The following is a 22185-nucleotide window of genomic DNA, read 5'->3' on the forward strand; positions in this document are numbered from 1 at the left end:
ACAAAGCCTGTTCAAGCCTCAGTAGAAGAAATAGAGCATTAGCAACTTTTCATTGCTACATAGCATATATAACCTCTTGTGCTTTTGGATTAAAGGATATTTATCTCTTTTTTTCTTTGATCATAAGCCACACAAGTACGCACACCGGCTTGCAAATTGTGGTTGCGAAGGATTGATGCTACTAACTGTGAAATCTTCTGATTATACTAGGTACTGATTTGATAATTAATTGAAAGCTGTACACTAAACATTGCATTTTAAATATCCTCAATCTATTTGCAAGGAAGGGGAGTGAGGGAGGATGGGAGGAACATAAAATCAAATTATTTAAAATGTATTTAATATGCAAATTCAGTGAATTAGATAGTATAAATTTGCAGCTATACCCAGACTGTGGTGTTTCATCTGTGCACTGTGGCTCTAAACCAGCAGCCCTTCTTCAAGCCTGAGCCGGGGGTGCATTTTTTTTCCTTTGCTGTGCAGTATTCAGGCCTGGAGGGAAAGAATGCCTGCTGTGTCTGATGCCTTGTAGCGTCTCTTTGAACAAAGTTGCAGCTAACACTTGGTCCTTTCATTACTGCCCTGGTGGTGCATCTTTATGCACCTAAATCCTTGGGCGTTTTAGAAATGAGTGCTTTGTGTCAGGCATAAAGGAATATAGCTCTGAACGCAGTGGTCTTTTCTAGCTTCAGTTATCTCTGAAAATTGTTTCTTTTCTCATAATTGCTGAGGCAAGCTGGCAGAATAATTGCTGCGTGGTCTTGAATGTAGATCAGTTTGAGCTCATTGGCTATCCAGGAGGTGTTTCTGTGGTGCAGGCATTCAGCTTCATTGACAGCTCAGAAAAATATTTTTCCTTTCTACAGATTATACCGAGCGCTTCGTAGAAAAAAGTGAGAGCCTCGTAGTGTGTAAGCTAATACATCGCTGTGATCAATAACTTCCTCACATAAAGTAGTTTTTCTTTAGGCTTTGCTGTATTGGAGGAGAAGGGGCTTTTTCTGCAGTCATGAAGGGCTGAGTTCTTGTGTATTTACAGTTGCATTGGTTCTGTTCCATTCCGTCACACACTCCTGTCTTTTCTCTAATGCAGCGCTGGGAGATCTGAGCAGGACTGACTGCTCCCCCGTCTCTCCCCCCACCTTGTACTGCACGAGGGGCTGCAGTGCACACTCCATACACAGCTCAGCTCTGCCCCTTACCCATACTGAACATACTCAGCATTGCTTAGGAATTTTACATAGCCATTTTGTTTCAGTGTTCAAATCCTTTCCCATCTCGTTTTTTAACCTGTGCAGAACCTCCTTGTGTTTGTTTGTTTGTTTTTTTAGTTTGTTTTTTTTTTTTTGTATGGAAATGTTTCCAATTAAATACAAATAAAAAGCATATTTTTGTCATATTACTTACATTGCTCACATATCTTCTTGTGGAAAATGTGTTTTAGTAAGTACTTCATACGTCAATTCCTTTCACAGATTGATGTGATTAATGTGACAAAGGAAAACAAGATTTATATTCTTCAAAACAAAAGAGTGCAGTGCAGCTCTTTCTTAAAGTATCTTTTTAATGGGAATTTTAAATGATGATAAGATACTCCTTCAGTGACTTCTGAAATTATATCATTTGTCTTCTTTGAGGCTGCTTCCACTGCTCTGCTAATGTGCAGTATATTCTATCTGAACAGAAGATCTTATCTGCCAGGGTAGAGGAGTTGGTTGGAATATTATTTTGTTGCATCTTGCTGTGATGAGCTAAAGGTTGCAGCTGATTCCCTATCTTTCAGTTTGGCTTACTGTAGAGCAGATGCAGTGATTCAGTCAGGGAGCTGAAATCACTGGATTTTAACCTGAGATTTATTTCATGCTGCACACCAAAATTAGGAAACTTGTTTATTAACAACAGTGGGACAGGAATACACTTCCATTTTTACAAGTATTGACATTTTTATGAACTTCATGTAATTTTATTTTTATTTTTATTTTTTTTGCACTTGGAAAAGAGTTGAGATTTTCTAGTAGTCTTACAAAGCAAAGATCTTAAAGACTTGAGACTGCTGCAGTCTGGTAGCAGACTGTGGTGAACCTATTGTGAGTATGATAGGAATGACCTACAGAAGTTGAAAAATTAGAATCTCTTAAGAAGAAAAACAGATATCCAGCCACTTAGATAAACTGATGAGTTACTTCCAGATGGGTGAGTGGGGCTGTGCGTACAGCATGGGCAACAAGGCTGAGCCTCATCAGTTTCTCTGTCATTTTCTATATTGCATTTTAGAAACAATAAAATAGACTCAATGCAGAAGAGCCAATATTTGATTCGGTGTGGTGACGGGGAAATTCATCTCTTAGCGCTCAGTTGAAGTATTTCATGGGAAGCCAAGAAAATACCCAGGCATATAATCCTAGTGTATTGGAGCGGAAGAAAAAGGGAACACAAAATGAATTCATCCCAACTCAATCTCTGAGGAAGGGTCCTGGCATAGCACAGGATGTGTGGCTGGCCGCTGGAGGTCGGTGTTGTTCTGCGCAACGCAGCTGTGAGGTCACTGCCAAGGGAAGTGATTTACAGGGTGGATTTGGTGATAATTGGGTGAGCAAAAATGCAATTTCTTCTGAAAATGATGATTTCATCAAACTTAACCAAGTTAAAGATGTATTTCTTCTTAAGACTCCTTTGGGAAAATGATTTTCTCCCTGCTTCCTCTAGCAACGAATAACCACTATTGCCATCTGGAAAATATTACTCTGCTGTTCCTAATTCCTTTACATATATGCTGCTTGTGTCCTGATTGAACGTAGGTTGCTGTGAGTCAGATGCATCTTTTATAGACCAGTCTGTCTTTGATATCAAAATAAGGAAGCAAGGCTGTACTGTCTAGATGGGGCACATACTGCTGTATGTTCGTTTAATTATGAAGAGTTCTTACACCATTGTTCCCACACTCTGAGCATACAAATCTTAATTTTTAATTTGAAATGTTTTTTAATATTGAGATAAATATCGTTGTCACTTTGCAGAGTTTTGCAGTTAATATGACATACCTATTGTTAACGTGAAGTGGTAGAGACGTTGAGTTGGTAATTATATCAAATTTATTACACTGAAATGTTAGAAAACTTAGGATGTGAAGAAGCTCAACAAAACCCTTTATAAAATGGAACTATGATTTTCAACCTACATGAATTACTTTTATGTGGCTGCTCAAGTCTCCATCATACTAACATACTTCTTTATTAAAATTGATATACCAATACAATAATTGTATCTGAAAATTTTATATTGGCTTGGTTCTTAGTCTGTTGTAATGCCAAAGTCACCTCTGTTATTAATGGGATGTCTATTCGTCCACCTCTTCATAGAGGTGGTGGTAAACTGCTTGGAAACATTACTACTTCTACAGAATTTGTAGCAACTTAACATCAACAGAAAGGAGATGATCATGCTGCCTGACATAGGAGAGTAATGCAGTTGGCTAATTTAGGAGGTTAATCTTTCCAGTCTCACTGCGTTACAAACGAGGAAAGGTTCCTGCTTTTTGTGGCTCCAGAGCAGCCCAGCTAGATGGCTGGGATTTGACCCAAGGAGAAGCTCGTTCTGTTGACTTAAGGAGGTCTTGGACACGAGGAAGGTAAGTTAGGTAGACCCATAGGTCACTTCAGTTTGGCCTAGATGAGGACGGCAATGTAATTGCCATCCGCAGGCTGGCTGGCAATTCTTCTGAGATGTGGTTGTATAGGGCTAAAGAACGTATCACAGTTAAAATCAATAGAGGCAAAGTACGTAATCCTCTCAGCAGAGAGGCTCAGAGTTCATTCTGCTTTACCTCCAATGTGATCTTTAAAACAGGGGTAAGAACAGTGTGTACCTGCAGAACTTTATATTCTTTAGGCAGAATTTCAGTTCTTATATGGAGTCTGTACTGATTTCTGAAGGCTTCTATCAGGCCTAAGAGAGAGTTCTTGTCACCACTTCACAGGAGCTGCATTTTCTATTATTTGTTTATTATTATTGTCTAATATTTTCTATTATTTGTTAATGTAGGTGGTGCAGATTTTTGAAGAGCAGAACAGAGTGAGGGTTTGTTTGTTGTTGTTTGTTAACTTGTGTTCCTCGTGTTCCTGGCTCCATCCTGAGCTACTTTCAGAGGATCTGGAGAGCATGAGACTGAATCTACGGTCATTAACACCTCCAATTAACACAAACTAAACAAGATTGAGAACTGCTGGCTTGAATGTGTATATCACCATTGCCAATTTCATGATTACGTATTTGGAAATCTTCATTTTACAGGATGGATTTCGATGATGAAGATGGGGAGGGACCCAGCAAATTTTCAAGGTGAGCCTTCATAAGGAGTTGGCCAAATTGTTGACTCCTTCAGTGGAGGAAGACAGCTTTCTCAGTGCTGCTATTTTAAAGTCTGTTGGCAGCTTCTTTAGCCCGTAGCCACAAAACTTGTCTTAAATTCTAGTTAGCTTTTTACCTGCTTCCTCTGCAGGTTAGGCACACTGGCGGAAATTTGCTCAGTGTAGCTGTTGGCTTGCAAAGCTGACAGTTTGCTTTGTCATAATAATTTCATCTGCAGCTAAAAATTGCAATTTTTCTCATTTGACGTGGCTTAGTATTTCAGCTGCTGTAAATGAATTTTGGTCATTTGACATTGCTGAAGTTGTCTTTCTGCCACTGAAAACGAATTTTATTTTGAACTTAGTTCAGATGTTAACTACTTTCTGAGACAATATGACAGATCCTAGAGGCGAGGATTGAGGTTTTTTTTGAGATTAAAGCTCATTATGTACCATTAAGTGTAACTGGATAGTAAAAATTGCCAAAATAAATATTAATATTATAGTTTACGTGGAATATTCTATGCTAGAAATAAAAACAAGCATTAAAGCATCATTGCCATTTTTCACTTTTCCTTTTGTTCTGATCACACTATCTGCGTTTTTTCATCAGAAACCAAGTGGCTGCTCTTGGAATAGGTGCTTTGAGGCCTACAGATAACTGCTAATTACTCAAATTGTAATTGCAGCTATATAGCTGCAGACATATTCAAGCACAGCTGTCACTGTAGGGTTTTAACATTATCATCCTAGCCAGTCTGAAAGAAAAGTATGCTGAAGATGTGCTGTAACACCATAGCGTAACCTTGTGGATGGGACCAGCAGCGCTCATGTTCAGCTGTTATCATTTCCTGAAAGCATGTTCCAGCCTGTGGTACTAAAACTGATGGTCTGAGGGCTAGTCATAACACTTTCTAGAAGATGCCTGCTGCCGATTCATAACCAATATGGCCTAATTTGTGCCTGTACAAGCATCAGGGTTTCTAGACACAGTGCTACACACACTTTTGTCTGGCTCTGCCCTGGCTTCGGCCTTTGAAAATCTGGGGGGGAGAGCCAGTAGTTCCATAATTTTTTTTTGCAGAAGTATGATGTGCTGTGCTACGTCTCTGATTTTAGATGCTAGATCAAAATGTGATTTTTAAATCTTAAACGCTGTAGAAATCCCAGATGGATTTTGGAGAAGGTACAGAAGAACAGTGCAGAGATGGAGTACCTCGGGAAGGATCCACTCAGAGAGGTCAGCTGTGGGGCTGGAAGGGAGAAAAGATTAGTGGAAGCAGCAGCACCTTGAGCAACCAGCCAGATGAGGGTGAGCAGGCAAACTGCAAGCTAGGGCAGCTCTGTAGGTAGTTGTGTTAGCATGGTGCTCCATGTGGGTTAACACACCTTACTTCTCAGGGAGTTCCCAGCCAGCTCAGGTATTTGCATGGCTTGTCATGGGCACATGAAGATGCATGTTACTTCTCACCTAATGGCATATGGCAATTCCTCATTGAATCTGTTTTTTTGTTTAAACTTCGTAGAGCACTGTATGTTCTCTGGGCAGAGTCAAGTGGAAGAAAGTGACTTTTCACTTGAATGTTTTGAGGGTGCTAGTGTTAAATGTAATTCAGAAAGGAGTGCAGCTCAAGTCTCGCTTATGCTTTGTCATGACAGTGTGAATGAGATTTAATGAGGAAGGAAAATAAATCTCATAGAAGATTTTGTATGTTTTAACTACTTAAAATTACTTTCAACTCATTTGTGAAGAAAAAAATAATTAGTATTTCAGAACAGAAAAGATGCTTTCTTACACCATCTTTACTTATCAGGTAATATGTAGAAGCTCCATAGGCTTTCTTTAGCAGTAAATTACATTGTTTTAGAAAGGCGTAATTCTGATAGAATATCTGACTTTGCTGTTGAAGTAGTAATAGTCTCAGTTCTAAAGAAGCCTTTTGCTTATTTTGTTTCATTTTTGTATTTTAAAGAACCTACACATTCTGTTTTGGAGCAAGAGTTTTGATTTCTCCAAATATGGTTTTCTAGGTGCAAAAATATGTCTTTGTAACTTCTTTAGCAAACTTAATTTCAAAGGCTTGATGCCTTTCATAGGAAAAGTACATGAGGAACATATTATTTTTCAATGAAATGTCGCATTGCTGCCTGTCTCTGGGACAGCACATCAGAAAGACTGAAGGTTTAATCAATGGGGCTGATGTCCCACGGATCTGGATATCCTCATTGATTTGCTGCAAGTATCTGTTTAGGCATCAGACTTCTGTTAATTCAGAAAGGAATGAGGTATCTGCTTACTTTTAGGGATCTAAGCCAGTTATAATTTCACTTCTGTTCACCCAGCAGTTTCATGCCTGCCCAGCTTTTGCCAGTCTTTCCAACAAGTGGTACAGTGTAGATACCTACTAGAGCTTTTTTTTCTCAAGGCATCTCTGTATAATGCATTGCACTTAAGTGTGTGTCTCTCTGCCCTGCCGTGTTATCTGTAGACCATCAGTGCCCTCTGCTGAGTTGTGGTTGCAATCTGGAAAAGATAACTCTGTTTCACTTCCAACATAGCAATGAATATTTCATGGGCTGCTGTCGGTAGAAGCTCAGTGGTGTTTTCTGTTACGGTGCTGGTTGTGAAGTTTCCCAAGTGATGAGTGTACGTTAGTGTTTGCGTAAATCCAATGAAATCTTCAACTTTTTTTTAAATGTACAAAGGAAGTTTTTGAATTGGCGTGGCTTGGAAGTTCCATTGAGCTCCATAGTTTCTTTGCTTTATCATTTTCATGCCCTCATTTTTCTTGCTGTTTTTTGTAATAGTTTGCAGTTGTGAACCTCTTTGCTTTTTGCTGCTTGTTGACTTTCCTAAATGTATAACCCTTGTGAATTTACTTACTGTCTTTTGTTTATAGGTATGATGGTGATCAAATATCTGGTGATAAGGAAAAGTTTGCAAGGTAGGCATGTTCCTGAGAGGTCTCCTGCTGAGAGAAAAGAAGGGAATGGTCATATCCAGAACATCTTAGTATGTGTGCCTTAGCTTAGAGAGCTGGTTATTTTGTTTCTAGATGGGAAGATGATCGAAGTACTGCTGACACGAAAAGGATGGCCAGTAACAAAGAAGGAAAATCAAAAGTGATTTTTTTTCCCATTTTTGTTTTCTATGATGCCCTTCTGACTGATCAAAAGTAGAAAGGGTTGGCTGATCTAAAAATTCTTGAGGTCAGCAACACTAACCTTGGACCTTCGTGGGTTTGAATCAGCTCCCACAATCTCTCACAATGTAATGTTCCTCCAAAACTTCCATGCAAAAACAAAGTTAGAAATTACAGAATTAGGACATCATATTGAATGAATGTTTATGAATGCCAGGGTTCCATGGGCAGGCCCTTTTGGAAAAGGAACACGATCTGTCTTTTAGGAGTTTAAGTTTGAGCTAGCTTCAGGAAACTTTCAGAGCTTTGTTTGGTTGATCCCTTTCATAGCCAATTGGTTAACGTGCTATTACTTTTTATGATCATAAATAAAATGGACTATTGAATATTCTTATTTTTCTTCTCTTTTGCTGTGTGTTTATTCTTTACAATAGTTGTTTATAATTGATTGGGAGTATCAAGATAATTTAGTGGCAGATAGGGGAATATATATTTGTGAATGTAAAATATGTGTTGAGTGCTTGTGTTTTTTTGTCTCTCAGTTACCATTTCTGTGAAAATGCTGAACTTAGATCAAGCTTTCATCATGTAAAAATGCATTTTTCTTTCTTCTGCCCATATTTATCTGCATATGTATGCTGAGTTGTACACACATGCTGTTACGTACATGCACATTGTCACACAAGATGTTCTGCTTTTGTGTGCATACAGTCCAGCTCTCACAGGCTCTGTTCTCTCCCACAGATGTACAGACCACGCAAAGGCTCTGTGTCAGCCCTTTGAAGTGGAAAGTTTCATTATTAAGTTGTAATAAATAGCTAAATCAGTAGTGACCTTTTCCAAAGGACTGCTTGTAATTTACTAAAACACAGTGGCCTGTCACTGCGGGCCTTATACATTCCTTGATTTCATGAGTATTGGTGTAGTAGCGTAGGCATCAGTGGGAATAGTAACTGCATGTAGCCCTTAACAAATAGCATTCCTGTAGAAAGTGCCTCTTGCATGGAACACTTGTATGTGCAGGAAGGAGGTTATATGCTGTAAAGCAGGGCAAGCCCATGCATTCCTTTATTTCGGAAAGCAGCATACTACAGCTTGGATTTTTCTTCTCATTTTAAGAAAAGGCTCCATTATCAAACTTACTGCAAAATGTGCCAAGCCTTTCATGATCATTCTTCATAACGTTCAATTTCAAAGAATGCTGGAATTTCTTTTAAAGTTGTGTTATCATACTGATCAGTGCTGGTGGACTCTCCATGTGATCACCATGTCATCTTGTTGGATCAGCCAGAGATCCCACAAGAAAAAGCCATGCAGAGCTCATTGAAATCAGTGGAAGATGCTGCTTCGACATCTGAAGCATCACATGCCTGTTGTATACTTGTATTTAGCTGCCATCTGACAGGTACAGTATGTGAAAAATAAGTGCTAGGCACTGAAGAATTCTAGGTCTCTTTGGACCATCTCTCTCAGTTGTATGTACTGGTGTAATTCCTTGATAGCAATCAGACAGTGGTGACTTACAGTAAAAGAAAACTGAACTCTGAGATCTTCAATTCTGGCAGGCTTTGGTGACTGTCAGTTTTGAGAATTTTAAGTTGGCTCACCAACTCAGTCATATGTTTTCTATAAAGGATGAGAACATCGGAGCTCAGCCTGTAGCAGGGCAGCATCAAGTACTGTCACTGTTACTTCCCTGCTGTGTTAGTTTGTTTTTGTCTTCAATTCTGACCTATGTCTGATGAGCCAGATGTTTACTTGCTGTCTTGTGTATTTCTTTTATATATATACTTCATTTATTTTAAGTAGTGTTACACCATATATGGTCTTAGTTCTGCAGTCTGATCCTATAGTGTTTCCCTGCAAGTGTGAGGCCTTGTACTGGGAGGCTGGACTTGGCACACAGCATTAGAGGACATGGAGATCTTTGTCGTCATTAAGTGGGTGTTTTCAGCTGGGATACAGGGTTTTTTCTCCTACATAGTGAGATGTGATCCAGTTACTAGTGAGAGCTTTCCTCTATAGGAGGCCTCCTGTAAGCATAGCCAACAGCTTGAGCAAGGTCTGGAAGGTGTGTGGTGCATCACAACTTCGGCAAATTCAGGACTTTGGCAGGAGTTGGCAGGTGTACCTCAAATATTTCTACTTCTATTATTTGTCCTTAAACCAAAGGAAATTAAACAGGAACCAGCAGGATAGAAATTTGAGTTCTTTCACAGCTATAGGCAAATCGTCCTTTGTGGCCTGGATTTTCTGGCTATAAACTGAGAGATAGCAATGCTCAGCTTTGTAAAGCACTTTCCTCTCCTGACATGGTAACTACAAAACAAGTGTAAAGTATTACGATCTCTTACCCCCATTTGAAAATCTCACTCTGATTATGTCTGCTTTTCTGTTGGTTTGGTGTTTCTCTAAATGATCAGGGAGAATCACAGTGAGATTGAGAGACGCAGAAGAAATAAGATGACGCAGTACATCACGGAGCTGTCTGACATGGTGCCCACGTGTAGCGCGTTGGCTCGTAAGCCTGACAAGCTGACAATCCTTCGGATGGCTGTTTCACACATGAAATCAATGAGGGGCACTGGGAACAAATCTACCGATGGAGCTTACAAGCCATCGTTTCTTACGGAACAGGTAGATCTTCTCACAAATGTCTGTTTGTTCTGTAAGGAGTTCTAGGCAGCTGAACTGGGCTGTGATGGATCCCATCTGTAATATCTGGGGTACTTTACTGGTTACATTTTTAGTGCAAGAGGGAAGGTGCACCCAGTACTTGAAGAAAAACTGTGTTTGACTGAATGCACTGGAAATTCCTACAATCTTCGCTGTTTGTGAAGTCCTATGGGTGTAATGTGCATTTTTGTGGTCTGAACAATTTAAGTACTTACATGTGTAAGTTATGGCTAGAGGCAATACTTTTTTTTTCTGTTAGAGAAACAGCAGCTGCTGCTGACTTCTCAGTATTCACATCTCTACTTATTTTGGCTTTCCTAAAGTGTGCCTCTGGAGGTGCTGTGCCATTCAACTGCTTTTTGGTACGACACCTTGCTTGCTTAACATTGCAATTTTTTTTGAACCTTGAAGAATGACAGAATTTATTTTAATCTTTGTTAATAATATATTCAAAGCAGATCTCATTATCCTTTGAATAGTTCAGCAGTGAGTTTTTTATATAGAATATGTTCAAAATTGGTGTGCTTTCTTTCTGATGAAAAAGTTGAAGCCAGCAGTAGTCTTCAGGCTGATAAGTATTGATGTGTTATTCATTCTTTGGAGGCCTTAGCAGAATTCATCAGGTTATAATCCTCGCCTTACCAGGTAGTATCTGCCACTTGCTCGCTCTCTTACCTGAACTGGGAAATTTATCCAAAGCTCTGTCTGAATTCCAGATGCAGTAACTCACTGCTCTATCTTAGCAAGCCCTTGCATTCACAAGAGCCACCAAGCAAGAGCTGTGAAGCTTGTTTTCTGTGAATTGGAGTAATAGTTGTCATCATTTCACAAGAGAAGTTTTCAAGCTCTGTTAACCAAGGGTAGCATGTTCTCATGATGCATGCAGCCGTTTGCATATGCATGTCAAGCTGTTGAGTGTCTAGACCAAGTAGGTATCTGAAAGTGAAGGACACATTGGAAAAGGAAAGCAAGAAATGATGCAACTTTCTTATGCTCAAACATCCTAAGGGGAGAGGAGGCTGAGGATTCCTATCCTTGCCCATGTTACAGTTTCTGTCTTCCATCCAGTGACTGTTTAATTTACAAACAGAGCTTATCCTGAGGGGAAAAAAATCCACAAAAACTGACAGGAGAGCTTGTTCATTTCTTTCCAATTAAATTATCCAGGACATGTAATTAAAGGATGAAACTGCCATATGAGTTATAGTCCTTAATTTCCTCAGTACTTTTAAATTACTTTTATTTTTATTTTTTTAATACTAGATACCAATCATGCAACATGCAGCAAGTTTTACTTAGTTAATTTTCCTAATGTGAATTGAGATCACCTGTTGAAAGGCAATAAAGGAGAACAAAATTTTGGTTGTTATTAAGGTCAGTTTACGTCTTACTGCAAACTTGAACGTGCCGTTATTTCAGTACTGCAAAGAAAACTTCTCCCAGTGTTTTGATCATCTACTAAAGTCTCTAAAAAATAATATTCTTTGGCACTGGCAGATGTGTTATTTAATTTCTTTTTCATGCTGTCCTTCTAATCAAATCCCTTCCTTGGAAGGAACTGAAACATCTTATCCTGGAGGCTGCAGATGGGTTCCTGTTTGTGGTTGCAGCGGAGACTGGGAGAGTCATCTACGTATCGGACTCAGTGACTCCTGTGCTCAACCAGCCGCAGTCCGAATGGTTTGGCAGCACATTATATGAGCAGGTTCACCCAGACGATGTGGAAAAGCTACGGGAGCAGCTGTGTACATCTGAAAACTCAATGACAGGTCAGATTTGTCCAAAGCATGGTTTGTTGTATTACAGATCCCTGCTGATGTTTTCTGCCGTTCAAACAACTGTTTTACAAATCTCTTAAAAATTGAGTTCAGTGAGATTAGAATACCTTTTTCCTGCAGGCACTGAAGTAATATAAGTCATCTTTTGTGTTACTGCATTTTGTTTGACTTGAGTCAAATCACTTTCATATAGCTCTATCTTCAAACTTCTGGCTTGGGTAGGTTTGGAAGCTGAATTGTTTTCAGACATCGTCTGGAAATCTAGATTGTTTTGCCTTCATTCTCTGTGAACTTGTGACTTCTTTACAAATATGTATTTCTTTATGGCAGTGTTTATTTTGAAGGCAAAAGTCATCCTTCAGACTTTTCCATTTTCATAAAAGCTCCTTGTGGTTTTTTAACGGGAATCCTGGAAAAAAAAAGAACATCTAGTGTTTGGCAGCTGGAAGTCTGATGTGAATTTTAAACAAGAGTTCTGCTCCTGTAGCAGTGGTGTAAGTTAGCTGCAGTTGACAATGTGTTATTTAACACAGAAAACTGTATTATACTTGTAGTATAATTCTGGCTTTTACAGTTATTCATGTTTGAGGCTGCCAGTAGGGAACTATCCTCTCTTTAATAGAATATGCATATGTCAGAGCTATGAGAAGTAACTAAATCCTATTTTAACTCAAAATTGGAAAATGGAAAGCTCAGCATCTCTTTTTATTCTTCCATATAATGTGTTTATAGCTAAAAGAAAAAAGAAAACAACTGCAACTGGGAGAACATTACGTATAACCAAATCCTGATCAATGTTAAAGGCACATAATTTCTCCTTGCTGTAGTAGTTCAGACTTCTGACCTGGCTTGCTGGAAGTTTTGTTGTGTTTCATAACTCAAAGGACAGTGAACCAGTTTTGAGTGAACCTGCATGCTGTTTACAGCTTCCATGTTAAAGCAGTGCCAAATTCATGGCTTCCTGTGGTTTGAATATGATGTGGTTTTGGCAGAGCTTTCCTCTGTTCATATTGAAAACTCAAAGCAAAATTCTGTGGTAAAAATCCAGATGGATCAAAACCAAACAAATGATTAGGGGAACCTGTGCAGAACAAAACAGCTGAGTTCTGTACCGCTTTAAAATGTATATGTGAGATCTGCAAAAGAGCACAGTCACTGTTTTTACTATATAGCATGTTACACATTATAATGCACGTTACCATTTTCCTCTAAGAAGTAATTCAGAACCCAGTTGAACAGTCGCACTTAGACTTCCAGAAGTGTTCTGATGGTTAGTGGGCTTAAGCTGCATAAACTGAAGCAGGACTAGAGAAATGCTGAGCAGTTCTGAAAGTCCAAGTCTGTGTTTCTTTCATTTTTCTTTTCTTTTTACACTGAAGTCATCTTTAGCCAGTGGAAAGAAAAGTTCAAATAATTGTATTTGTAGAGCTAAATCCTTTCTTTCCTGTCTGAGTCTTTTGGAGTTGTCAGATTGCCACAGAATTCTTTTAAATCAACAGCACAGGGGCAGCAAAAGTTTTCCCAGTGTGAGAGAAACAGCCAGTTTAGAGCCAGGACGGCCTGCTTATCTGCACTCTTAAAGGTGTGAAGTCCAGCTGGGCGTAGAAAGATACTTTTTAGAGACTGGTGAATATGTGCAACTACAGCCTTTTCGAGCATGTGCAGGGAAGAACAGTTCACAATTTATCCTGACTATACAGAGATATTGTACAAGTTTTCCTGTGCAAAGTTACTGTGGTTACTTGTGCACTGCAAGTATTGACCTTGGGAAATACCATTAAACAAGAGCAGCACTTCTCTTTATGGACTGTTAGCTAAGCATCAGTTTTCTTTTAAATAGTATGTCAGGAGCATCACTCACTCCTTGAGATACCTTTTTGAGAGCAAGGTCATTCCAGAGTCTGTTCAATCAGTTCCACTTTCCTTCCTGTGACACAAGCCATATTCAGAGTAACAGCATTGCAACAGGTAGGAATAAACTGTAGTGAACAGAAATAATGAGTGCCTTAGTGATTTTTAGAAGCAAGTGAAGTGGGCAAATGCTCTTCTTCCAAGTCAATGTTTACCAAACCAATTGGGCAGCCCAAAGTCTCTCTAGGCTTTCAAAAGTTACGTTTCATGAAGAAGAAAGGCCAGTGCAGACTTTAGGGAGCTGTAAACTGCAAGGCAGCCAGCCATAAGTTTTATTTCTTTCTTTATTTACTTATTTATTTTCCTTCCCAAAGTGGAGTTCACCACAGGCAGCAGGAAAAACCACATTGTTTAGTGGCCTCTGGCAGTTGAATACAGGGGCTACTTAGAAGAAGAGATTTTCTGGTGAAAGAGTAATGAAGTGCTAAGATTTTTAATTTTACTCTCTTCCTCACCTTCTCAGGGTTTGTTTTCTCAACACTGTAGCCTCCCTCCTTGAGCCCTCAAACTGAGGAACTAATGACAACATGCTGACAAAGGAGAGCCTTCATTTGCACCAGATCAGAGCAGTGTCCTCTGACTGTACTTGTTATCAGCGGTGATCATTATCAGTGCATTTCTGGGGTTTTCCCAGCTCCTCCTAGCAGCCATGTCATGTATAAAATGCTCCAGACCCCAAGAACTTGTGAGGCTGCCATTGCCAGAGGGAAGAGAGAGAAAAGCTGATGGAGAAAGCAGTTTTCCTCTCACATTTCTACCCTCAGGAATAAGACCGGGACTGTGGTTGCATGAGCGTCTCTTTGGCAGTCGTACCAGCTTATGCAATGCTCACCTCATTTCACCCACTAATATTTTGGCATTTGCCATGACTCACTGTAGTACCAGATAAAGGGGCCAGCCCAGCTGAAAGCTAGCCTAAGCAAAAAAAAAAAAGCCACCTTGTTTGTAGTTGAGAGCTCTTTGGCTTGCCTTATCTTGGGGTTGCTTGAACTCTGTGCTAGCACAAAGGAGAAGCAGGGAATAGTTACAGATCAGGAGAGGACAGGACTTCAGGAGCAGTAAAAGCATATGCCAAACTGAAGTGGCTGTTTAACTATGGACTTAAAACCGTGATGTCTTTGTGGAGTTAATTGCTTTCTCTATTTTTAACTCTCAGGATATGGGGAAGGATGGATAGTTTCTATTCCATTTTATTTCCTTGGAGATTTTATTCCCTGGAAATGGAACAGTTGTCTGCTTGTTTATTGTACATTAATTGCTAACACATTGTAGCAACGGGAAAGCTGAACTGTGGTGTGTGTGTATGGTTTGAAATGCTCTAGAAAAGACAGCAGCAGCTGAGACTTGACAGCAACAAACGGTCTTCCCAGGAAGCTTGTTTGTGTTATGGATGTGATTCATCAGAATGGGCTAGATATTCCAAGTAATAATGTATTTTCCCTTTTTGTTCCTGGAAACCTGCATCTGGGAAGAGCAAATCACTTTAAATATACACAAAATAAAACCAACAGTAGGATCCATTCACAAAGACATCTTTGTTATCAAGATTCACTGATGAAACTGATGGATGTTGGGGTAAGGATGCAGGTTCAGGGCTGGGGGTTGTGAACTGAGTGAGTAATGCACAGCATAGCAGAGTCCCAGTGCAAGCAGGAGCTTCTAATCTGCTGCAAAAAAAAAAAAACAAAAAACCAAAAAACTCTCTGATGGCACAGAACATAGAACTTTGAGTAAAATAGCAAGAAAGACGACTTCTGAAAAATACCTCCATTCCATTTATTCCCCAAAAACTCAACTAAGGAAGTACTGCACAAGGCCTGCTCAGGACACTCATGTTCAGCAGTCTTTATAAACTGTTTTGGCTGGGTAGCAAAGGGATGCTGAAACTGTGTACCTGTGACAATGAAAACCAGAACCTCCACAACTTCCATTTTTCAAGTGAGTTAAAAGTGTGTAAGTCAGTTCAGTTGCTGACTGAAAAAGATTGAGGTTACTTCTGGACAGGACCTCTGTGCCAAGTTTAGTCTTGGCATAATATTTTATTGCCATATTTTATAAGTACAAAAAAGTAGAATTTTATGATGGAAATGGTGACAGAACACAGCAAAAATTACGCTGATAGGTATTATTTTAGAAGAGAAGACCATTGTGTGACAGTTCGCAATGATTCATGAGTACCGTGGGAGTATGAGTCCAAATTAGTTGAGCAGAGGGTTGGATTGAGGAACCTGTCTCTAGAACCTTCAAGTAACACTTATTCTCCTAGTGGTGGTTTCAGCAAATGCAGTTTTCTGTCTAGCTGTAGAGCTTTTTACTGAGCCCAGTTTGTACATGGAGCCACAAAAACCTAATGGTGTAGGTAGGAGCCAAATCGTCTGTAAAAAAAGAAAAAAAACCAGTATTGAACTTGAAAGAGGATAATGCCAGAGACCAGTGGAGAAGCAAAGCGAAGCTTTCTAGAGCACTGAACAGATGGGAAATGCTCAATTAACAGTAAATAACCATATGGGAGACAAGATCAGGAATAACTTCTCTTTGCAACAGATGCATTTCCTGAAATTCAGCACAGGATTTCTTGTGCTGTGAGTTGTCTTGTACCTCCATGTCAGCTTTCCAAGTCTGATTTCCACTTGATCTTTCTTGAGAAGGAGATTTATTTCCACGCGCACTGGTAGCCTATGAATGCAAACATGGTTTTGATGCATGGTCAGTATTTTGAACTCTGACTCAAATTAATGAAAATCCAGATGATACAAAGAAGAGTTGGATGAAATCCGTACTTGGCTTTGCATGCAAAATTCTTTCAAGGGATTCAATAACTCACTTGAAGCATGCCCAGAAACTCAGCTCTGGCAAACAGAATGCCATTATGCCTTAAATGTCATTATCAACAGTGACAGTAAAACTCGTGATTAATGAGAAAGTAATGCATTATCAAAACATTTGATGAATGGGATGACTTCTGCCATGTATTAGCAAACCAAAGAGCTTCTCCAAATCAGTTTTTGAAAATTAGGTCAATCCATTTATTTAAAATATATCTGTATCTATTAGAGGTATCAGTGCCTAAAAGTTTATACCAAAAAATAAACTCTGTATTCTGACAGATTTTCCCTGTCATCTTTCTGTGCTTTGTGGAAATTGAGATACTTGCCAAAAATGGATGTTTTTCTAATCGGAGCTGTTAACACTCCTTGAAAAAGAAAATTTCCCTTTTGTTCAGATAAATGTGTCCTCATTGAGGCACTTGCCAAAATTAAGAGTGGTAGTAAAACTTGTTTGGGAGTTTATTCTTTGGACTTTGCATCTGAAGAGTACATTTGTCAGAGGTTTATGCATCAGAAGGGCACTCTGCCTGTAGAGGGCTGTTTCAACTGGCAGCACTTTATTTACTTATTTATTTTTACTTCTGTGATTTCTCTTGTGTGTGTGAACTCTAAACAACCATCTGCCTCTGAAATGTGCCCAGCCCAGCAGCTTATGAAGGCAGAGTACAGAGAATTAAAACCAGACCTCAGTACTAAGATTTTAACATTTTAGCACAGCATGACTGACCTAGTAAGACCGCAAGCGTCCAGACAGGTAGGGAATGAGTTGTATTATTTTTTTGTGCGTGTGTTTAGAGGGAATTAATAACTACATATGTCTCTCATTCTGGGATAAAACAGTGGTTCCATCATCAGATATTTTCAGTTAAGGTCCTTGAAACGTAACAACCAGCAGGAGGAAGAGAAATGGCCATGGAGTGAATAACATGCAGGACAGCAGATAAGTAGAAGAGGAGGAGAGAAAGTTTCCATGTACATGGCATGAGATGTCCTGAAGTTGTTCTCTGCAGGACTTCTTGAACCTTGACGCTTAATATTTTATGGGATTTTTCCACCCGTCCATCCACACCCACCCCCACACACCCACTTTATTCCATGGAAGGGTAGAAGCCTGAGAGGGCTGTGCCAGAATTACTGCACCTGCAGGAGGAGGGAACAGATATCTTTGGAAAAGAAGCTCTTGCATTGTCTATCTGCTTTTTCAGTATGTGAATTCCTGGAGCATACCGACATGGTCATGTGTGGAATGTATGACTGGTTCATGTGAACTGAGTATTTCACATTTGAGTCTGGTTTTACTGTAGAAAGAGAGAGTTCTGGCAAGGAATCTTCTCGTATTTAAAACTCGTAAACAATTCTGCTCATTGCAGACAGCTACCAAATCTCCATGTGATACCTGTTTTTCAGTGAAGTTATGTGGTCCCACCGGCATTGCAGAGAATGAAGATGTTTCAGATGTAAGACTTTCCATTCATACCAGCCCACTGCTGTGCCATTTTTCCGCAGAAAAACATCTGATCACAACTTTGTGGACTTTTTGTTCTGGTAGCAAGAAGGTCAAAGCATGCCAGCCAGTGATGGCATTGGAACTTGGCAGTGTCATGCACAGGAATGAGTGGATGTTCGGCTTTAGTCCTTAGTTCATCTGATTTTTACATATGGGATGAAGGAAGTGAGTGTTTGCTTTCCATTCTGTTAGCAGGCAGATGACTTGGTACGGTAGATGCTTAGGAACAGGAAACAAGCATGCTGTGCATGTACAGCATGTACATCTTGAATATCCCACTGATGTGGCTGAAAGTGATGCCCATGCCTCTTGCCGTATTTTCAGCTTCTCTTCTGTTGATGTTTGATTTATCTACTGCAGTTTGCCAGCTTAGTGGGTAAATGAGGTTTGTCTGAACCTGTGAACCTGCTGGCATCCAGAAAGAAAACAAGGAAAGTTTTAAACATCCTGTGCATAACGGTAGTTGTATGAGACTTAATGTTTCCTTTCCAATGCCTTGCCGTGTTTTTCAGTTGAAGTGAATGTAAAAAAAATCCTTCATTTGGTTGTGGCTGTGAGCAGTGCCTGTGGTTGCGGGGTTTTAAAGGGGTAAAGCAGAGTCTGGAATTTGGGTTTTTTGTTAACCATGTGATAAAAAGAGGATTTCAGGGGCATTCCTACCCTTTGACACACTGGACAATACCACAGAAACAGAAGAACCGAGTCAGCTCTCAAAAATAGTTACTTTTATATGATCATATTTTAAACGTATGGTACATTTAATCTCACTAACTTATTCCAAGAGAATTCTGTTTTGCTTTGGTCTCTGGGGGTGTTTTGGGGGGGAAGAAAAAAAATCCCAAAGGTTGGGAGAAGCCAGCTATGCATAAAACAGTTCATAAAGCAACTCCTACACAAACACTGTGACCCAGTGGTCTCCCTGCTGCTGAGGCACTCAGATTGGGTGGATAGTGCTGGAGGGAAGACTAGTGATGGTAAATTGAATTTTAAAAACTACTCTGCTAATTTTAATGGTTGTTTAAAGCAGTTAGTACCTGTTTCTACACTACAAATAAGGAAGCTAGTATTCTGAGACAGATGTCTTACACCTGAATAGCATTAGGAAATACTTTTAGGGTGGGTTTTCAGGTGCTTGGGCATGCATGTGCAAGTGGGTTTTGTGGTTTTTATTTCTCTTTAGTCCTCACCGTGAGTTTCTCAATTGAAAACTGCCATGTATTTAGGTCTGTTATCACAGATGTTTGACTGGATTGTTTTCAGTTGCTGGGTTTTAAGGTTTTTGGTTTCTTTTTGAATGTTCAAATATTTATTCAGCCTGCTCTGTTTTGTTATGATGAAATATATGGAGTTAGCGATTTTTCTGCTTTTGAAAAAGACTAGTGCATTACAAATATCTCACCAAGATGTGCAGCTTAGCACATTGCCACTAAGGCAATCTGAGTGCAAAGCTTGCAGCCCACTGTAAATCTTGGATGCCTCAGTGGACAGTCCCCACGTGCTGGAAGGGTACAGTACTGTCCTTAACATCTGCCCTGTGGAGAGCCAGCTTTTCCTTCAGGCTAGTTTCTCTGCTGTGCTGCCTCAATTAAGCTAATACAATGCACTACAATATTTTATTATTGTGTGATGAGTCCCAGCTTAGAGAGGAGCATTGCCTCAAAGGCAGTCTTCCACCCCAAGCTTTAAGCAGAGAGTAACTGCCTTACCCACGCTGCTGGCACCTTTCCCTCTTACCTCAAGCTCTCCTACTTCATAGTGAAGGAACAGCAGTGGTTGGACTTCCATGTTCTTTTCCCTTTCCCACCAGCTTGCTGGGATCATGGCACCACTCGCCTTCACTGTCCTGCTATGGGGAGGGAAATCCTTCCATGCACTGGCACACAGCTAGCACAGTGATGTGGCCCACTGACAGCATTCTGTGGTTTGATTCCCTGGGAGGTGGTGAAGGTGCTGTCCCTGGAAGTATTCAGAAACCATGGAGATGTGGCTCTGAGGGACGTGGTTTAGTAAGCATGATGGGGATGGTTTGACAGTTGGACTGGGTGATCTTAGTGGTCTATTCCCACCTTAATGATTCTATAATTCCACGGTCCTAGGGTCTGTTTTACTGTAATGCCTTAGATCTGCACTTGGGTCACTGAACATACTCCTGTCTGTTTTCGTAGCATGGGAACTCATGCAACTCATGTTCTGTATTTTCAAAAAGATAAAATGTGTAATAATGTTTTGTCACATAAGCCTCGTTTTAATTGAACTAAAGGAATAGCCTGCAGCTGACCTGAGCCTTTTGTTTTCCTCCTGCTCTCTTACCCTCCTTTTGTTTAAATTTAGTTCCATCCACAGCAGATGTCTCACAAAGTCATCCAGCTTTTATCATTTATTTCCTTCAATGGACTGTTCCATCATATGCCACTGACTCATGGAACTGCCCATAACCTAATTTTAGAGCTAGATTATACTAATTTTTACTAATACAGCATATATTCTAGTTATTTGACTTTGATAATGAAGTGCAAGTCACTCAGAATGCAAGAAGCTGAAGCTTTTTTGGCTAAGTGTGTTTGAGTAGGGCTTTCTGCTGAGCATTCAAGTGAGACATTGTTTAATTTAAAAACTACTTACAAGCTTTATGTGTTTATTGTGTAGCTGTGAATAGTAAAAGAATAAATTATGTTTTTAGAATTAGTTTGGATGCCTCTGCTAATGGTTGGAGTAACTGGTGCTGGGGTTTTAGACGCTTTTTCTAACTGTAGGAAGTCTGCTTTGTCTTTTGAGGAACTTTGTATCTTGGGTCACTGGCAGGCCTAAGCATGATGATTTTCTCCATCTCCTTCCAATATATCTGATAGCTGTCAGGAGTGCTGCTGCAGCTGCCCAGCTCACGGAGCCATGAGCTTGGTGATACTTCCTTGTTTAAAAGTACCTACAAAGATCAGAGCACAGCTGTGTAAGACCTTTCCCAACCCTATAACAACATAATGATTCTGCTAAGTAAGTTTGAAAAGACAGTACAAGGATGGCGGTTTGAAAAGACAGTACAAGGATGTACTGTCATCCCAATTTACAGGGAGGGTACTAGAAATAGGGATGACTAGGGACAGCTCACACATCTGAATGGCTTTGCAGAAGTCATTCTATTTAGCGTGCTGAATGCTTCCCATATATAAGATAATTCTTGTTGAGTGTCCCAGATGCACTTAGTCATTAAAATGTTTTTGAATTTCTTATGTTATAACTTAACTTTCCACATGTGCTTTGAATTATTAGCTTGTTTTTTTTTTTCTCCAGTTTTTCCACGTCCCTCAACAGAGAAGCTTGCATGTGATCTCTAGCACTATCCCTTCAAATATTCCCTTAAAATTAATTCAACAGCATGGCTCAAAAGCCCGTGTAGTTTCCTTTTTAATTTGATTAAAAGGATGCATATTTGCCCAACGCCGTGGAGAATTACATGATGCAGACTGCTTACTCAAACACGAAGGCAGGCACAGCAGAGACCTTTTGGCCTCGTGAGTTTTCATAAGAACAAGTTGTATTAGGCAAACAGCTGTGTAATGTGAGGGGTTTCTTATTAAAAAACAAGGGGAGGGGGCAGGGAGAAGGCTTTTCAATTTCCCTTGGCCTGGTCGGTGTCTTCAGTTAGTAAGTAGGAGACAGATGGATTTGTAAAAATAGCTACATTTCGACTGCATTACTACTACTACTTTTTTTCTTTAACTTTGATTGCTGCTGATTGGATCTGTTCTTCATTCTATTGTAAGAATGTCATAACTTGACTCTAATGCTTATACAACGCCTTTAGCAATTAGATGATGTAAACCTTAATACCACTGGAGAGGCTCAAATAGCCCCCCTGAGAAGCCAGGCCAGTGAGAAAAATGAGCTTTGATGGTTTATATTTATAAGTGGAACATTATCCATCATTAAGGAATAGGTAGTTCAGGAATTTTTTCGTGACTGCAGGGGGAAAAAAAAATGGAGAGCATTTCCTGCTTC

General features: G+C 39.7%; 1 protein-coding gene across 5 annotated transcripts in view; it reads left to right on the forward strand.

The window, feature by feature from the left end:
* The window catches only part of ARNT2 (aryl hydrocarbon receptor nuclear translocator 2), a 92979-nt gene that overhangs the window by 21058 nt on the left and 49736 nt on the right, over nucleotides 1-22185 (forward strand). For 4 of the 5 annotated variants that reach the window (XM_042823997.1, XM_042823996.1, XM_042823999.1 and 1 more), the window contains exons 3-6: nucleotides 4291-4338; nucleotides 7247-7291; nucleotides 9913-10126; nucleotides 11721-11934. In XM_042823997.1, coding sequence (XP_042679931.1) covers nucleotides 4291-4338; nucleotides 7247-7291; nucleotides 9913-10126; nucleotides 11721-11934 — 521 coding nt within the window. The remainder of the gene's footprint in view (nucleotides 1-4290; nucleotides 4339-7246; nucleotides 7292-9912; nucleotides 10127-11720; nucleotides 11935-22185) is intronic. The other variant, XM_042824000.1, reaches the window with a different exon arrangement.

Source organism: Centrocercus urophasianus, unplaced genomic scaffold, assembly GCF_019232065.1.
Source record: "Centrocercus urophasianus isolate 14NV4802_14NV808 unplaced genomic scaffold, USGS_Curo_1.0 seq_23, whole genome shotgun sequence".
NCBI classification, from domain to species: domain Eukaryota; kingdom Metazoa; phylum Chordata; class Aves; order Galliformes; family Phasianidae; genus Centrocercus; species Centrocercus urophasianus.